This window comes from Suncus etruscus, chromosome 12 (assembly GCF_024139225.1).
Source record: "Suncus etruscus isolate mSunEtr1 chromosome 12, mSunEtr1.pri.cur, whole genome shotgun sequence".
Classification (NCBI taxonomy): Eukaryota; Metazoa; Chordata; class Mammalia; order Eulipotyphla; family Soricidae; genus Suncus; species Suncus etruscus.
This window is the reverse complement of record NC_064859.1, coordinates 32,001,742-32,021,557: the sequence shown is the minus strand read 5'-3', so window position 1 is coordinate 32,021,557 and position 19,816 is coordinate 32,001,742. Positions and strand designations below refer to the sequence as shown.

Here is a 19,816-nt window from a genome sequence, read left to right as displayed (position 1 = left end):
GACATTTTGATGCATTTTGAAAATATCTAATTTGTTTTGTTGTTGGTAAGTGTGGGAAATAAAGTATTCGCTAAAATATGGTAAAGACTAAATAGACTTGGAGTTGATCATGAATTTGAATTGTAATGTAACATAATTGTTTAACCAGCATTGTTCTGTCTCCTTTAAAGTGGGCTATAGCGTTGGAGAGAAGCGAGAGGATATAGAACACAGCAGAAAGACGTAATTGCCAGAGGTTGGTGTGTGTGTCAGACTTAGAGCAGAATGTGATAGGGATTGTTGGACAACATAATGTTCTTCATTCTTAGGGTATCTAAATATTTATATCACAATAAAGAGGAAAATTAAATATATTTTAGGGATTGACTTTTTTAAGAAATCTGAAAATAACTATCATTGGAAATCCTAGAGATTCTTGGAGTAATGAATTTCTACTGAAGTAACTATTACTTGCAATAGAACCTTAAAATACGTACAACCTTGTGGATAGTATACCTCATTTGAAAATGAAAAACTAAATGGGGAGAGGAGGGCTGGAAGTTAGGTCTGTGGCTTAATGGTATCGCCCGGTCAACTCAAAGCTTTGAATTCAAAACCCCTAGACTGTCCCCAGTGAAAAAAGGCCTGTATGGTAGCTTACTTAGAAAACACCCATATGTCACGGTGATCCTGCCACCTTTTGATCTGGTCCTTTGTGGCAAGAAAGTTTTAAAAGTCAGTAAATAAATGAAAAAAGGTATAATTTAGAAGAAAAAGTTAGATGATAGGGTGCAATTTGGTTGACGAGCTCAGTAACATGGAAATGTGGAAACATTGAGATGTCACACTCTGTAGAACTAAAATCTTAAGATTTAAACAAGTTGCCCAACATACTTCTGTGAGTCATGCCTAGAAAAATCAATAAGGATCCTATAACAAATATTGTGGCTTGGGAGACCATATGGGACGGCGGGGATCAAACTGCGGTCCATCCTAGCTTAGCGCATACAAGGCAAACGCCCTACTGCTTGCGCCACCATTCCAGCCAGTTTCGGTGACCTCAATAGAAACAGTAAAGAGAGTCTTTTGCTAATGGATGAACTAAATGAACAGAATGGTTTTTCTGCTTATCAAAAGCTTGATGCTGCAGCTATTGCTACTTTTGCTTCTCCTTCCTCCTCTTTCTAGTCTTCCTACTCTCTTATTCCATTTTATCCTCCAATTTTGGGGTCCCAACCAACCATACTCACAAACTATTTCAAGCTTGGTTGTCAGGGGTTTCACCTGGTCTAGGGAATATGCAATAAGCAGAATCATAACCAGAACTTCCGCATGCAAAGTATACACTCTAGTTCTTTAAGCCTTCTTTCCTGTTTTTTTATAAATTAGATGTGGGGCCTCTAATTTATTAGAGCAATAATATGATGTGTAGGGCATTTGCCTTGCATGTGGCCAACCTGGGTCCTATCCTGGCATCATATGTGATCCCCAAGTACAACCAGGAGTAACTCCTGAGTGCAGAATTACTGCTAGATGTGGCCTAAAAACAAACAAAATTATTAGGCCATTCTAAAGGCTTATAATATTGGCCTGGATTCTAAGCAAAGCATCTTTTCTGATAAGACTGGTTACCTGTGAGTGCCAAGTAGCATGGCTAAAAGTAGTGATTCACAAGATAACCTTCTTGGATTTTAGGCCACTACTAGATAGCACTATGACTAGGGAGGTATGTTATATAAGCTTATTAAATATTCAATGCTATTATCATTGTCACTGTTATGATTATTCGTAGCCTATGAGAAACTATTGGTTGTCAGCACTCTAATGAGACAGTTGGCATAGAGAAGCCTTCTTGAGGTAGTCTTGTTCCCGTGGTTGCAGAAAACAGCTCTGTGTGCACAAGTTCATCATTATGTGTCTATTGTATATACCTTGGGAAAAGAAAAGAATCTCTTAGGATAGAGCATCATCTTGGGTAGGGCATTTGCCTTGTGTGCCGCTGACAGCTGACCCACATTCAGATGACCCACATGAACCCTCATTTGGTCCTCCGAGTCTGCCAGGAGATCCTGAATGAGGATCCAGGATCCACTACTTAAGCACTAAGCAAAGCAAGGTGCGGCCAAAAAGAGAGAGTATCTTTACTGAGAAGGTTGAGGGACAGTGGATGAGGTGACATAGTGCTGGCACTCACTGAATACCTGACTTGCTCTTGAATATCAGCATTTATTGTACTTGATTCAAGGTAAGGCATAGTTCTTGAAGCCCTGTTCCAGTTATGAGGCTACTGGAGATGGATCTGCTACATGCTAGCAGGCACTAAGCAAAGATTTTCTTTTTCAAAGTATATAGGGAGAGATGTGTCTCAGTGTTACTTAAACTCAAGCATGGTCAAAGAAAATAAAGAATGGAAGAGTAGGAACCGGAGAGATAGCACAGTGGTGTTTGCCATGCAAGCAGATGATCCAGAACCTAAGGTGGTTGGTTCAAATTTCGGTGTCCCATATGGTCCCTCGTGCCTGCCAGGAGCTATTTCTGAGCAGATAGCCAGGAGTAACCCCTGAGCACCACCGGGTGTGGTCCAAAAACAAAACAAAACAAAAAAGAAAAAAACAAGAATGGAAGAGTAAAATAAAGACTGTGAGCAACACAGAAGGGGAATACACACAAACACATAATATTCTTCTGACTTCATGCTACATCTTTGGAGATACACTTTCTTAAAAAGAGCATTAGCTTAAAAAAATATCTGTCCGGTTTGCCTGCCTATGCTTTAAAATTATTCATGTGTCATTTTCCACGGTAAAAAGAACCTAATCTCATCATGAGTGACAATTAGTAAATCAGTTTTTTCATCTACATTTCCAGCTTCATTAGTTAATTTTAAATATATTCTGTAATATCAAAATGTCTTGATTCAGTAAAGGCTTGTTGGGGCTGTTGCTGGAGGTACTGGTGCTGAGGACCAAACCCAGATTTTTAAGCAAAGCATGTATTAGCCTTGAACCACATACCCAGTGATGCTGGAGGCCATTCCCAGTTCAGTGAACCCCGCAAAGCTAGGGATTAAACCCAGGATCCTGCGTACATAAGCATGTGCTTTTAGCACATTGAGCCATCTCCTTGAAAATATTTGCTTTCTCAGTGAAACATTTTACTTTCACTTTGTAAATGCTGCTTTTCCTTTGCTAAGTACTTTTCTTAGAATTAAACATCAATTTTGTATTTCAATTTATTATTTCCTTTTTCTTTTCTTTTTTTTTTCTTTCTTTCTTTCTTTTTTTTTCTTTTTTTTTTGTTTGTTTGTTTGTCTGTCTGTCTATTTTGGGGCCACACCTAGCAGTCAGTGCTCAGAGCTTTCTCCTAACTCTGATCTCTTGGGTCACTCCTCCTGGGCTCTGGGATGCCAGCAATTGGATCCAGGTCAGCCAAGCACTCTTAAGTGGTGTACTATCTCTCCTACCCCTCATCTTCAATTATTTTTACTTTATTTTTATAACAATAAACTTTTAGATGTATCTGATTAGTCTGTATTTTGTCTTTCCTTTCCTTGTGACAAGAATTAAACTAGGGCTGCAAATATTTGAGTCTTGCATTCTGCTTCTATGTCCTCAGACACCATTAGTCCATAATTTTCAATATTAAAATTTACTTTTTTCATATTTTCATATATTAGGATATATTCTATGTCAGTTTGTTCTTTGATCTCAAAAAATAGTAACTGAATATTGCTAGGATGTTTAAATATAACTAGAATTACCTGGAGTATGGTCTCAATATTGAGTCATTGTAGCTATGGCAATCATTTACATCCACAGTGACACAGCACATTCACTTTTTCTAACTGCAAAGATGACTTTGTATTGAATTGTTCACATTCACCTATCTTTGTGAGGACCAGTGAGGTACTAACTATATTAACCATATTTTGTTATTACAAAGAAAATTTGTAAGGATAGCTTGTGTCTCTGGAGTTGTTGTGAAATTTGCCTTTGTTCTAATTATTCTTGTTCACTGTGTCTGTTTCCATATTAAACTGAGTGCTTGTGAGAAGGAGGACCACATCTGTTCATCTCTGTTTTTAAGAATCCTGACTAGGGATCTCAATGCCATAATTATTTTCCTTTATTATCATCATAGTAACTAACACATTTTTTAGTCATGATTATTGTGCTAATGAAGTTACATGGAATTTCTCATTTAATTCTTCTAACAATCTTATAACAGTAGTACTATTACCTTTATAAACTGGGAAAACTGGGGTTTAACAGGTTAACTAGTGTAAGATCAGAAGACTTAGTCATCATTTTCTGACAAACTGGAAAAAAATGCCATTTGGGGTGCATGCCTAATATCCATTATATTGAAACATGTTAACCAGACACAAACTAGGCAATGCACCATTATATAGTATGCTTGGTTTTAATTTATAGTCTAATAAACAGTAATTTTTCAAAATTAATATAAGTAAACATACATAAAGGTATTCTTTAATTTATAGTAGGCCTTTCATCTAAAATCAGATGCTTTTCTAGAACACTTAAATTTTGGATCAGGCTCCCAGATTTCCATATAAAAATATTATGTGCCCAAATGATCTTTATAAATAAAAATGATGGGGGCTAGAAGGTGTTAGCTCAGAGGTCTGGAGCCACACGCTTTATGAAAGCTCTGGGTCGTAGGTTTCCCCAGCACTCCATGTGCCACACCATCCTCAACACTAGTGGGTGTAGCCATGGTGTCCCTCCTAGCTACTGCACTCAGCCAGCACTGGCATAGAGCCCTGTCTGTCATACATGCTTGAGCCAGCCAAGTATCACTGAGAGTAGCCCCTGGCCCTGAGCACAGCTGAAGTTTTCACTTTCGCCAAGTGCCAATTTGCAGATTGGAAGACAGTTAAACTTTACTTAAAATATAGATCTTTAAAGATTCTTAGCACTTAGAAGTTCAGGGCCAGAGATATATAGTGGGCAGGGTACTTGCCTTAAGTTTGCTGCTCAGAAGAGATTGCAGTTTGCTTTAATGTTTTTATGACAATGTTTATGTGTTCTAACAGCCTATATTTTTTTGTTTTCACTCTAATTCATTTTCTACTTTGGTAAATTTTTTTTATTTATTAATTTTCATTTTATAAGACTGGCTAAAGATAACTTTTTTTTCTGTAGGAGAATGGAGTAGTTAAACCATATCTGTTGGTGTCTCTCCCAACTTCTGTTGTTGGGAGATCTAGGTTGGCAACATAAAAGGCTTACCTTCATCCCAGGACACTTTCTCTGATCCTAAAGATATAATTTTTCAAAAATAACTAACCTTATAGTGAAATGTAATTCAGTAATGTTTACATTGCAGGTGGTATTTTAAAAACAAGTTATTTTAGGTTTTAGTATCGCTTTATTTTTATGGACTTTTTAATTTACATGAAAAATACTGCTCCTGAAAAAATGAAAATTACATACAAATAACTATAGTTGGGTAAATGAATGGCATGCTGAATAAAATTAAGTTATAATTTTAAATATTTTAGGGTGGATAAATGGGTTATGAAAGTAATTGTGATCATGTAACATATATTGTATTTATTCTTCATTTAGTGTTGTGCTGCCTTCTGTTTCAAAAGTTTTGGGTTTTTGTGTGAAAGATAAGACATTTTTACATTACATTTTCTGCCGTCGTCATTATTCTTAATTACTTAATAACTTCTGCAAACCATATTCCAAGTACACTAAATAAAAAAGGAAAAAAAATGACATTGTGATGTCAGAAAAGACAGTACCTTCCAGTGAAAAAATAAAAGTTGAGCTGTTGTGATAGCACAGCATGTAGGGCATTTGCCTTGCACATGGTCAACCCAGGTTTGAACCCCGGCAACCTAAATGGCCCCCAAGCCTGCCAGGAATGATTTCTGAATGCAGAGCCAGCAATAACCCCAAGCGCTGCTGTGTTCAGCCTAAAAAACAAACAGCAACAACAACAACAAAAAAAAAAAGGCAGAAAAAGCAGAAGCTTTTCAGGGAACAAAGTAGGGGGAAAAAAATAGTAGCAGAAATTGCATTAATACTATAAAATGTTAACATGATGCCTTTATTGAGACTAATAATCATGAGGCACTATGCTTTAAGATAGCATAACGGACCAGAGCAATAGTACAGCATGTTTGCCTTGCAGATGACCCACCAAGTTCGATCCCCAGCATCCCATATGGTCCTGTGAGCCTACCAGGAGTGATATATGAGCTCAGCGCACGCACACACACACACACACACACACACACACACACACACACACACACACACACACACACACAGAGTATAACAACTGTGGGCCAAGTCATAGCGCATGGCTGACCTCGGATGGACCGTGGTTCGATCCCCTGGCATTCCATATGGTCCCCCAAGCCAGGAGCGATTTCTGAGCGCATAGTCAAGAGTCACCCCTGAGCTTCACCAGGTGGGGCCCCCATCAAAAAAAAAAAAACAGTATAACAACTAGGCCATGTTTTCTTATGGGTGTAATTGTAGTATTTTATCACTTGTTATTTCAAAATCACCTTGAATCAAATCTCTTTAATTTTTCAGCATAAAGTTCATATTTTAAAAATTAGTTATTTTTTAAAGAAAAGTGTCAATATTGACTAAGATGGTAAAAATATAGTCAATATTACAAATTAAAGATAATTTTGAAAAAGAAGTCTTTAGCCAAGTGAAAACAAGATGGAATGATTTATGGCCACCTTATAAAAAAAATGACAGTCTTGATTTAAAGCTACAATGTAAAGTGCTTTATTCTGAGATTATGTATTGTGGCAGAAGCTAAAACTGCCTTTTTTCTAACAGTGCCAGAATACAACCTCTTTTTCTTTCTGCACTAACAAGACTGCTTTACCACCATAGCCCACTCTAAGTAATTAAATCAATCCTTTGTACTTACCGTATTCTCCTCTAGTGACGGTACTAGATCTGATTATATGCTTCATGCATATTCAAAGTACCGCACTGACAGCTCTTTAATGAGCTCTTACTTAATCAGTATGAACAATGTTCATCTTGTTCTTTTTTTCCTCATGCATTAGAGCTAGGAACAGTTGGGAAAAATGAAACATCCAGCATTGATTTGAAAAATATATTGTACTTTGAAAAGTGTCTAAGCTGAGGAAGTTGCATTCTGCCCTTTAAAAGTCTGATGGACAAATTGGATTACTAGTATTGGATTAAATAACAAATGGTTAGAGGAGAAATGAGAAAAGCTCACTGTGATCACAGGCTTTAATATTTTTTGTTACTTATAAAGCTAAAGCGGTCTTTAACCAGTTATTAAAGTCAGGATTAATTTGTAATGGTTCAACTTAGTGGCTTTTAAGAGCTTTTAAAACTAAAAAATATTACTTCCCTGAAAACAATAATATAATGATGTATTACCAGACATTTTAATTTTGTAATTACTAGGCAAAACAAATATTTCCATCATTGTATGTTAATTCAGATAAAATTGGTGAATTGACTTGCTCTCAAATATTTTTTAATTTATATAATCTATGTAGTAGTATGTAATATTTTATTAAATATTGTTGGGCTCATTTTCTTTTAAAACACAAGACTTCTGAATTATTAGGCACTTCCAAATAGGGGAAGGATATTTTTTATTCTTACCTATAAATCATAAGCATAATTTAAACTGAAAATAATAGTATTAATCTTATTATTCTCTGTGAAGCAGTCTTTCTCTGGAGAAAATTATGCCAATTTAAGAGTAGATCGGTTGCCTGAGAGTCTCAGTTACATATTAAATTAAATTTAAAACAAAGTTTTAATATGCCATTATTTTTAGAAACTATACAAAAATGAAGTATTTAATCAGAACTCAAGATATCATAAAAATACACCTATTAATCTTGCACACATGTGTCATTTCAGTGATCAAAAAGGCCTTCACCAGGGTACACTTGGCCTTATTCCAAATTGCAAGCTTTTTCTCAGCTTTTGCTTTTTACTCTTTCTTCTTTTGTTGTTACCCAGGGATTTGTGCCTATCGCAGCCTATATCACATGACCAGTGTCAAGACATCACATGGTCCAAAGTGAATACAAAACCAGCTATCCTAAATGAGATATTAACAATGGTATAAAACAATAAAGACTATTCATACTCCAAAATAATCTGTCCTTAGATTGCTTCATATCATTAAGTTTTAACAGTATTTAATGATGGTATATTTCCTTTCTATTTTCCCTAGTGATGAACATTAGGTATATGTCTGTTATATAGGATTACTCTGGTGCATGTGTTTAATCTGCACAGGGATAAGCTCATTGTATTGTGTTTATTCTGTAATTTTCTTCAAATTTCTATGATCTAGAAATAATTAAATTGTGGTACATTGAAATTGTTCAAATAATAAATGAGGTACATCTTTGAGCAGAGTACAAAAGCAAATCATGAACAATATATGATATGATCTCACTTAGTTGAAGGTACAGAAACTTTTATAGATTGTGATTTAGAGGAGTAGTGCTAAACTGTGAGAGGAATTATTTTAGAGAAGAAAGGTGAAGTGAGAAATTGGACGAGGGAAAGTAGAGAGGATTTGACTTTTTACTCAGATATTCCTCTATTTTGTTGGAATTTTTGTAAATGGATTTGTAGTGTGTCTGAAAGTTAAAATAAATTTTAAACTGGGTATTGTGCTCAAAAATAATAAAACATAGGAAAATGATGGAATATTTAATCTTAGCAATTATTTAATATTATTAGATATGAAATTAACCCTATATAGAGTTTACTGAATATTAAAATTTTTCCTATAGAAAGCAATAAAGTGGGCCAGAGAGAGTATATGGTGAATAAGGTACTTGCATTGAACATAGCCAACCTGGGTTTGTTCCTAGCACCAAATAAGATTCCCTGAGCCCCAAAAGCAGTGATTCCTGAGCACAAAGCCAGGATAAACCCTAAGGAAAGGTGGGTGTGGCCTGCCCCATACACGAAAAAAGAAAAAAGAAGCAATCAATCATGGATGAAATTCAGAAAAATAATAATGAAGGAATTGTGAATTTGACATGGTACATTTGGGAATAGATGAAGATGAACTTATAAACCTACTTTCACATGACCAATACCAGATATATACTATAAATTATAACCTGATATACTAGCCTTTGTGGAATCAATGGACATAGATGATAAAGTAATGGGTAATGAATAGTATAATGAATTTTAAATGTATAACAAACTTCTAATTTTAATGTTTTTAGGAAGTTTTAAATGTGCACCGAGTAGCTTTATAATCTAAACATTTAGATCATGTTTGCTGATTTCTTGAACATTCCTTATGTGTTTTCCCCCACAGATAGCTCTATGTACTTTGATAATCTGCTCTTTTATTATGTGTTTAAAATAATATGTTAAGTGTTTTCCTTATTAAGGATGGTAAAATGCATAATGGTCTATTTTCTTTTATTTTTAGTTTACTTTTGGAAAGGAAAGGGGAAATGCAAGTCATTGTTAGTGGAAATTTTCCCAAACCCTCAGAACTTAGCTCTGATATTTCTGCTAGTCTTATAATTATCATAATGGTTTTTAATGGTTTTTTTAATTTTTTATCAAGACTTTTATGTCTGTCAGCACCACAAGCTCCTCTAAAGCATAATATACAAGTCAGCCTCAGGGGGAGGATTTAAAATGTTGGAAGTTTTAGGTATTTTTACTGTACATAGTGTTAGATCTGTTCCACTAACAGATTGTTCAGGGAGCCTTAAATATAGGTGCTGAATAGTACCAGATTTAGAAGAAACGGTTTAGTATGTACTAGTAGAATAGCTGAAATTTTTATATTACAAAATATATATATACTTTTGCTGTAATATTGACTTATAAAATACCATAGTAAGAAAATAACTCTTCCTAATAGGAAAGAACACAGAAGAAGAAGAAGCTTTGATGCAGGAATGGTTTATGTTAGTTAATAAGAAAAATGCCTTAATAAGGAGAATGAACCAGCTCTCTATGCTGTAAGTATTCATGATCATACTTCTTTTTCCTACAACATTGATGAATTTTGGACTTTATCTTGATATTTTTATTCTTTGGGGATACATATTTATTTTACTTACTTTTTCCCCTCAAACTTACAGTATATTTTATATCAAACTTTTTGTTGTTGTTTTTGGGTCACACCCGGTGACACTCAGGGGTTACTCCTGGCTATGCGCTCAGAAATCTCTCTAGGTTTGAGGGACCATATGCGACGCCAGGGGATCAAACCGCGGTCTGTCCTAGGTCAGGCACATGCTAGGCAAACGCATTACCGCTGTGCCACCGCTCTGGCCCCTATATCAAACTTTTAAAATAAATATATAATTATTTTCAACTGAGTGAAAGAGTGATAGACGGGGCTGGAGAGATAGCGTGGAGGTAGGGCGTTTGCTTTGCATGCAGAAGGACAGTGGTTCGAGTCCCGGCATTCCATATGGTCCCCTGAGCTTGCGGAGTGATTTCTGAGCGTAGAGCCAGAAGTAACCCCGGAGCACTGCCGGGTGTGACCCAAAAACCAAAAAAAAAGGAGTGATAGATATTGAAAAGATGTTTTTACTATAAAGAAATTTGGTAGGGTACTTGCTATGCATGCAACTCAACTTGGTTTGAGCCCTGGCATCTCATACGATCCCCCACATACCACCAGGACTAATACTTGAGTTTAGAGTTGAGAAACCCAGAGCATCACTGGGTGTGGGCCGATAACTTTTTTTTTTTTAATTAAAGACTAGTGATACTCTAGGTTCAATCCTGAAACAGCAAAGTTGGAGTTAAGGCACTTACCTAGCATGCTGCTGATCCAATTCTGTCTCCAGAGAGTTCAGCTGGATACAACCCATATTCCCCACCAAAAGTAGCAAAGCACTTTTATATTAAAAGAAGGTTTGGTTTCTATTAAAGGTTAGAGAGGAAGTAAAAATCAAATCTAACTAACTTTTAACTTAAAGCAGAATTTTTTTGTTTGGTTTGTGTTTGGGCCACACCCAGCAGTGCCTAGTACTTAATCTTAGCTCTCTATTCAGAGATCACTTCTGGCAGGCCTCTGGGGTGCCTGGGATCAAACACATTGAAGAGGAGGCTGAAGAGATAGCACAGCGGTAGGGCATCTGCCTTGCACGCAGCCAATCCAAGACAGGTGGTTCGAATCCTGGCATTCCATATGGCACCATATGGCATATGGTGCCTGCCAGGAGTGATTTCTGAGCACAGAGCCAGGAGTAACCCCTGAGTGCTACCAGGTGAGCCAGAACGGTGGCACAAGTAGTAAGGTATCTGCCTTGCCCACACTAACCTAGGACAGACCGCGTTTCTATCCCCCGGCGTCCCTTATGGTCCCCCAAGCCAGGGGCGATTTCTGAGCGCATAGCCAGGAGTAACCCCCGAGTGTCACCGGGTGTGGCCAAAAGAAAAAAATCAAGAAACATTGAAGAATGAGACCATTCATCTACGATTAAAATATCCTTGTGTGCAATTCCAAGTCAAAGGAGAAAAAGAAGAACATAAGTAAATATTCAATCTGATTGGAAGGTTTTGAGTATGTGTATTATGTGGTTAGAGTAGCTTAAAGAGAAGTCAGTTATGAGTCCTAAAATCAATATAACCTAAAGGTTGTTTTAAGTGTTTAATGATTTAGTAATTAACATATTGATGAACTTTTGCCACTTGCCTAGGGAAAAAGAACATGATTTAGAACGAAGGTATGAGCTACTGAATCGGGAATTGCGAGCAATGCTGGCCATCGAAGGTAAGAAATGCTATGTTGGAGTGAGTTACCATTTGCCAGAGAGTTAGAATGTAATGTTTTTATTATAGTATCAGTAGGTGTAGTCTAGTAAGAACTAGAAATAAATGCCTAAAAGTTAAAAAGCAGTAGTCATATAAAACTTAGTGCCCCTAATCCAGATGATCATTACATTTACTAATACACAGAATTGACAGCAAGTTTAAATGAACTTAAGTTGGGGAAAAAAGAAGTTAAATTATTTATGTGCATAATATATTTTATTTACCTGTACATGCATAATGTTTTTTCCATTGGGAGGATTTTCAAAAGATTTATCATTTTTATTTTTCATATACAGATTAATTTGATCTTAGATTAGAATTTGCTCTCAATTATATGTCACTCTCCAGTATACTACAGTCCTTAAGATTTCTACTTCTTTCAGACAATGATTGGTATGAGAGGAATGAAACACTTTCATACTTTTGTAAGTTGTAAATGAATTATTTAGTAACTCTAACTATAGTCTACTATATCAGTGAATATCAAATAACTTAACCATGCCATATACTTTATATGATTTTTAAAATTCTTAGGTTTTTATAGTTCTGTTCTCCTTCAGTGAAAATATCTCATAATTCAAAGATATCTTCTTAAAGTTAATCCTTTGGACTGTGTAAAATGGATCTTTTGTCTAATCAATGCAAATTGATTTTTATATTCTTTATTGACCTCTTAACCTATGGCTGTACATAGTAATTTTCTTCTTTACCTGGTAAGGTACCTGATCTATAAGTCAGTTCTAATTAGTTTAGAAATTGGAACTTTAAGTTTGTGAGCAAAAGCCAAATGAAAACTTAGGGTTTTAAAATGTTTTAATTAGGGCCCGGAGAGATAGCACAGTGGTGCTTGCCCTTGCAAGCAGCCGATCCAGAACCTAAGGTGGTTGGTTCGAATCCCGGTGTCCCATATGCTCCCCCGTGCCTGCCAGGAGCTATTTCTGAGCAGACAGCCAGGAGTAGTCCCTGAGCACCGCCAGGTGTGACCCAAAACCAAAAAAAAAAAAAAAAAAAAAAAAAAAAATGTTTTAATTAATATTGTTATTAAATAAAATATATTCTTTTTTTAATAAAATGTATTCTATTTAAGTATTATTACATATTTATAGAACTTGACTTTTAATTATTATAGATTATTTTAATAGCAATGAAATATGATTGGTAGCAATTGTATAGTCTCAGGTAGAAGTCACATCAACTTTATTGAAAGATTTTAGATACCTTCCAGGGCTATTCTAAATATATCAAAGTACTTCTTTGATAATGACTGTAAAGTTTATCAGAATTAAAAAGTTCTGTGCCAGAGAGATAGCATGGAGGTAGGGCATTGGCCTTGCATGCAGAAGGATGGTGGTTCAAATCCCGGCATCCTATATGGTCCCCTGAGCCTTCCAGGAGCAATTTCTGAGCATAGAACCAGGAGTAACTCCTGAGCGCAGCCGAGTGTGACCCAAAAACCAAAAAAAAAAAAAAAAAAAGAATTAACAAGTTCTGTGAAATTTGCCATTTAAAATAAAGTGTACAAGTATGCTAAATAGTGATTTTCTTCTATATATTTTTGTGGTTTAATAACAGATTTTTTATTGAAAGATTAAAAAGGCTAAATAGTAAGCTGGAAAGTAGGAATAATGAATACTATTTATGTGATGTTTATGTATATAACATAAAAGGCATGCATATCTAGCATATATAATGTATAATATATAGTTTATTCCTTATTGATGTACTGTTACATGCTACATTCCATTCATTATATCCATTTTTTTTACCTTCTTATGTATAGTAAGTTAAAATATCCCTAAAATATAGCTGGCTACACAACATAGTCTATAATAATAATGGAGGGATCAGGAGGTGTTCGTTTGTTTGTTTGGTTGGTTTTTGGGCCACACCCGGCGGTGCTCAGGGGTTACTCCTGGCAGGCACGGGGAACCATATGGGACACCGGGATTTGAACCAACTACCTTAGGTCCTGGATCCGCTGCTTGCAAGGCAAACGCCGCTGTGCTATCTCTCCTGGCCCGGATCAGGAGGTTTTTAAGGCAGATACTACCTCTATCAAGAACCCTTTAGAGTTACCAATCTTTAAAGGATGACAATGATACATATAGAAGATCACAGTCTATCAGTACCATAGTTCATTTAGTAGACTTACAACAAATTATCTAACAGTTTATCTTCCTGCTCTTTATTTTTATATACAGAAGACAAATAGAGACCCATATTTTGATTAAATGGGAAGAAATGGTCTTTCTTTTTAGAACAGCTTTCACAAACCTATGAGGATATTTTTATAGTCTGTTTTGCTTTGTTTTATTAATTAGTTGTCCCATATGTGATTTTGCTTTACATATCTTGGCCAGTTATTGATGTTGTTTGATGCACAGAAAGACTTGAGAAAGAAGCAACCTGTTGAGTAAAAGTAAACATTCTAAGAGAGACCTGTTCCACTACTTAGGTCAGTGTACAATGAGGGCTGTTCATTTTGATGATCAGTTCTATATAAAAACAGAATCACTGGACCCAGTCCTGTTATGAACTTGCAGACAATTCAGTAGCCTTTTGTAATCTTTAGCCATCAAGAAAAACACATGAGTATGCAACACTGATTTTTTTTTGTTTATCTTTCCTTTGTTTTAAATTTTATTTCTTTTTATTTTCCCCATTTCTTCGACGTAGTCAACAGAGACAGTTTCAATAATAAATTAAAATAGTTCCAAATAAATCTGTTGAAACTAGTCATTGGGAGAAAAGCCCAGAATATTAATAGTTGCAGCACATTAAAAGAAATATTAGCAGCTTGGTTGGGGGTGGGGGGGATTCAGTATATCCTTTTTTGTAACAACCTAGAATCACTTTGGCCCTTTTTTTTTGGCAGGGTGTTTTTCATAGAAGTCTCACTCTACTGAACTAAGTTGTAGGATCCCTTAAGCTGACAAACATCTTTTAGATACTTTTCTATAGTTTTTTTAATTCCAGATTATTTAATGCCCCCCAGGAAAGACAAATGTATGCCTGCGCACATTGGGGGTGGGCTTTTAGGAAGTAGTGTGTTCATTTTCTGCACAAGAAATGGATCCTTTTCTAGAATTTTGTACATCTTGATTTTTTCTTGGCTTAGAGTTTGAAGTGGATGCTCTTCTAAAAGGATTTATGCATAGGTTCACTATTTTTGTAGTTATGGTTTATATGATAAGCTTTTTATATTTAAAATCAATATGTAATCCTGTGGAGGAGCTTATCCCCTAAAACCCTATTTGTAAATCTATTTTAGCTTTGTTACACAGCACAGCCACAGTCTTCCATAGATTGATTAGGTACAGTGGTAGAATCCTATCAAATGGCCTGCTCTGATGATGATGCAAACTCTTTCAGGATTGCTAGTTGACTGGAACTAAAGATAAGACTTTACTGCAATCCCCCAATGTGCTCTTTACAAAACTAGTGTTAATTTTCATCGAAGTGCCAGGCTTATTTATGGTGGCAAGGTTAAAAGTTTACTACAAGAATTTGAGGTCCTTTTCTATTTTAAATGTTTATAGGGATTTCTTTTGCCCCTTTTTCAAGGTAATCATCAACTTGAGCAAAAAACAACAACCCTGAACTTGGGGATGAATAATTGGTCCTCTATAATAAAAAGAGTTTTTAAACTAACAGAACAGTTAAGAGCAGATGAACATAAACAGAATCTCTTTATTTCAACACTTTGGCTCAAATGCAGTATCAAAACTTAATCCTATTTGTTCTGAAGAGGATATGGCTTTTATAGCAAAGGTACACTTGAATCTTTAACTTAATCAGAACCTATATTGTAGACTGTGCAAGCAAAGCTAGCTGTATCCGGTATAATAGGTAAGTTTAATCCTTTCTTTAAATGCATAACAGGTATAAACTTACTTTCAGGTTTTTAAACATGACATTTCATTTAGGTGAAGCTATTAAGAAGGGACCATTTTTTTAAAAATTTGGCTTAAATATGACAAATGTGAATCTTGATTAAGAGTACATTAAGATTTTTTCCTTGATCATTAAGCAGTCTTTTCAGTGTCCCAAATTAGCATTAAATATGTGTATATACATTTAGTCAGATAAGAAAGCAAATAAAAGTTAACAGCTGTTTTACTAGTATAAAAATCTATTAACTGCACATAGCTAAAATTGATCAAGAATTTGTAGGTAGGTATAAATGCAGTAGACAGATTTAATAATGAAAAAATCCTATAAATTTATGCTGGAATATTTAAAATTCTAATGTCAGTTAAATCTACCAGTGAAATGATAAAAAAGGATGTAAATATTCATAACTTAAATTATTTTACTATAATTATGAAAAATATTTACTGGAAGAGTTAAGGTTTTCAAATTTATTTCATACTTTGGATGTTAAAAAATAAGTTTTCTTTCCATTATTTTAAAAAAAACATATTTTTAAATTTAAATATTGGTATTTCTAATTATTACCTTCAAGTAGAGAGCAAAAATCATTTGAATAAAAACTATATCCTGTTAAATTTTATTTTTTCTTAGTTTTAATTTTTATGTATGTGCATAGTAAATGAAATTTATTTGCTAGTTCTAAAGCTCTTATGAATTCGGGGTGGATGAATTATAAATCAAAGCTTGCAATTAAAATAATTTCTCAGGATTAGAAGTAAAAATTTTAGTATTTATTATAACTTAATTTTAATCATTATAAAGCTTGCATAAATTTATTATACAAGTTTAACAGATATTTTTCTGAGTTAGTATTTCTAAAACTATGGTTACCTGAATTTAGTTGACCTTGAACATGTTTCCAATCTGGAGATTGTGTTAATTCATCTGCTATGTAGCAGGAAACTGATTTAAGAACAAGAGCCAAATTAGAAAATTGTTCAGCATTCCTGAACTCAGTTGCATTTCATTTCAAAGAATAAAATTATGATATATGGCTTTTCTTCAGTTTTCCTTTTTCATTGTCATTTTAAAAATTATTTTCAGAAAAAATAAACTTTCAGTTACTCCTTTCCCTACTATAGAATGTTTTATTTACAGAAAATACAAGTGACCAGTTAGTTAATGTATTTATCATTTTTGGTACTGTGCGGATATGAGGCATGTTTCATAGATAAGTATATATTTAAGCTTATAATGACAGAGATAAATTGAATACAGCATCCTAGATTTTTGCCGCTATTCTAACCTTTATTTCATGATGATGCATCTAATTCTTAATTTGTAAATACAAGCTAGAATTCCCTCTAGCACCATTTGCTTTTATAAAGCTGCTGAGCTGTTTGCTGTCTTGAATAAATTTTGCTTTGGAGGGGGTTGGGGGGGATTTGAACCAGCACATTCTTGTGTGGTTTGTGAAGATTCACATGGTAACCAGTGGTGTGCATTGTTAGGTTTATCTGAATAAGCACCAGCCATGTGAGTTTTAACATGATTGCCTAGGGCAATGGAGAGAAGAGAGAGAAACCCGAAAGGATTCCACTCCTCTCTGTTTTTCGGAAAGTGCATTTGCTGGGGGAGAGCTGTTTAAGTCTGTGACCAAGGGTGGGGGTTCTTTTTTGTGTGTGTGTGTGTGTGTGTGTGTGTGTGTGTGTGTGTGTGTGTGTGTGTGTGTGTGTGTGTGTGTGTGTGTGTGTGTGTGTGTGTGTGTGTGTGTGTGTGTGTGTTTTAAGCTGGTGTCCTGTTTCCCTCTAGGTCCTCATTTGTTCGGCTATCTGCCTCATCATCTACTTCTTCTTTTCATTGTTTACCTTCCTAATGAGGGAGGCGGGGTAGACTGGGGATTGATTGACAGCTACAAGCCCTTACAGTCTGGCCAAAGCAGTTGGCTTTGGTTTCAAAAGTGCTTTAAATGTTCGATTTGGTCCTGTTTTTATTAAACGATACTGCTGCTCATCTTAAGGAAAATATCAGACTAGCAAAGATCAGGAAATATATTCCGTGGGCCTAAAACCCTTCAAAAAAACCCATGAGAAGACCGCTGCCCATCGGATTTTCCAACCTTCACGTGGGGCTTCAAAAGAAGTTGTAATTTTTCCTTTGCAAAAGTGCTTTGATTCGAAACCACCCAGCAAACCGCTCCAAAAGAAAACTGGCTGTGATGCGATCGAGAGCTGCAGTGTAATATTGCAGAGCAAATTTATTTTTTACTTCAAAGAAAAATGCTAATTAGCCGATTCACTACTTTTAAAGTTATTGTGAAGCATATGGCGCCCAGTGTGAGATACATCCAACTGCTAAAATAGAGAGAAGAGGAAATTAGTGAAGAATGGGTTGGATGGGGTGAGCGTGGGGGTGGGGAAGGAGGATGGTTCTCAGGCAGATTCTCTGGCCTTTTCAGAATGATTTTATCACCCATCTCGGCTTCCCGCCTCCTCATTTACCCACACACCACACACACACACACACACACACACACACACACACACACACACACTAACCCTCTGACCGACCTCTCCTGAACTTCCAGCCTCCCTCCCCCACTTTGGCAGAAATCAGGTGCACACCTCCAGTCACACCTGATCTCTTTTGCAGGTTCCAGGCCACCCATAACCATCTCCGTCTATGGGAAATGTTTAGAAAAGTCGGGCGTTAGACGGAAATCGTCACTTCAATGGCCTGAGTTCCCATAAAATACTAGCTAGTGGCTCTATTATAATAAGGTTTTTCAAGGAATACAAGGCAACTGGAAAAGGCGGGAAGGGCAGGAGGGGTCCGGTGGGTAAAGAGACTCCCTTCCCACAGACTGGCAGAAGACCGAGGCCCAGAAGCGTCGGGAGCAACTCCTACTGGACGAGCTGGTGGCCCTGGTGAACAAGCGGGATGCTCTCGTCAGGGATCTGGACGAGCAGGAGAAGCAGTAAGTGGGCAGGAACCTAGACCCTGCACTGGGGACCCAGAAGTTTGCAGAAAGTTCAGTCCACAAGCCTCTGTGGGAAGGGGCAGCCTTGCGACTCTGACCCCAGAGTCCCATTGGCACTGGGGATCGAAATGCCTGATCGTAGAGTGACTTCTCTGCCTTCCTCGAAGAAAAATAATTTGTTCCTATTTGACTTTCAGGGCCGAAGAAGAGGATGAGCATCTGGAACGAACTCTGGAGCAAAACAAAGGCAAGATGACCAAGAAAGAAGAGAAATGTGTTCTGCAGTAGCAGCCGAAGGAGAATCTTTCCCAACATTTTAGTCTTGGGTCCCCAGACCAGAAAAAGTTACACCCCTTGTTAATTTAAACTTTTAAAACATTTTGTTTGGCTGGATTGTACTTATGTAGCACTACCACCATCTCTTTTCCTCCCTCCTTTTCAGAGAATATACAGAACTCCAAAATTGATTGCTTTGAGGATTTTTGAGTGTGAGTTAAATCACTTCCTTGAAATCTTGTGAAATCGATTTGCACACATCCCTTGTGAGCGATTTGTATTGAGAGTGTTGGGAAACTGTTCAAAGAAGAAAAATCCTTCCCTTTTTCCCCCTCTGTTTGGGAAGAACATTTGGAAACATTTTTGTTGTGTTGTTAATAGCATAATGCTGGGTGGGGGAGGGGGCAAAAAGAGAGATAAGAAAATTGTCATGGATGATTTTTTTCCAGTCTTGCCATCTGTAACTCTGACTCTGTTGCCTAAATTCCATAGTTAGCTCATACTCAATCTACTTATTAAACTGTGTTGTATTTACCAGTGGGATTTTCTGCAGTTGTTTTACGTTTCACTGTGAGGCTAATAGAGTTCTTCTCCTCTGCTTTCCTCAGAGGATGGCCTTTTAACACAGATAAGTCCTGTGATTTGAAGGTTGGGCTATGAGGGTTGGACTGACTAATTGGCCTGCATCCGTTTACAAAGACAGTCTTATCATCTGAGAATGTGCCATCTTTTTCTCTGGATAATTATTTATTACATCTAGCTTGGTTTCTGCATTTTGTTGGGTCTCAACATTGGATCAAGAATGCTGTTCATATTTATTCTGTATTGATAAAAGTCTGTTTTGGCCACTATGAGTAAATCCCCCAATTAATATTTTCTTCTCTAGCATAGCACT

The 19,816-nt window shown here is 36.1% G+C and overlaps 1 protein-coding gene across 4 annotated transcripts in view; it reads left to right on the top strand.

Moving 5' to 3' along the window:
• EHBP1 (EH domain binding protein 1) overlaps window positions 1-19,458 on the top strand; it is a 291,044-nt gene extending 271,586 nt beyond the window's left edge. For all 4 annotated transcript variants that reach the window (XM_049784722.1, XM_049784723.1, XM_049784724.1 and 1 more), the window contains 4 exons: window positions 9,883-9,982; window positions 11,678-11,751; window positions 18,528-18,642; window positions 18,843-19,458. In XM_049784722.1, coding sequence (XP_049640679.1) covers window positions 9,883-9,982; window positions 11,678-11,751; window positions 18,528-18,642; window positions 18,843-18,933 — 380 coding nt within the window. In that variant the 3' untranslated portion in view covers window positions 18,934-19,458. The remainder of the gene's footprint in view (window positions 1-9,882; window positions 9,983-11,677; window positions 11,752-18,527; window positions 18,643-18,842) is intronic.
• Window positions 19,459-19,816: the final 358 nt, after the last annotated feature.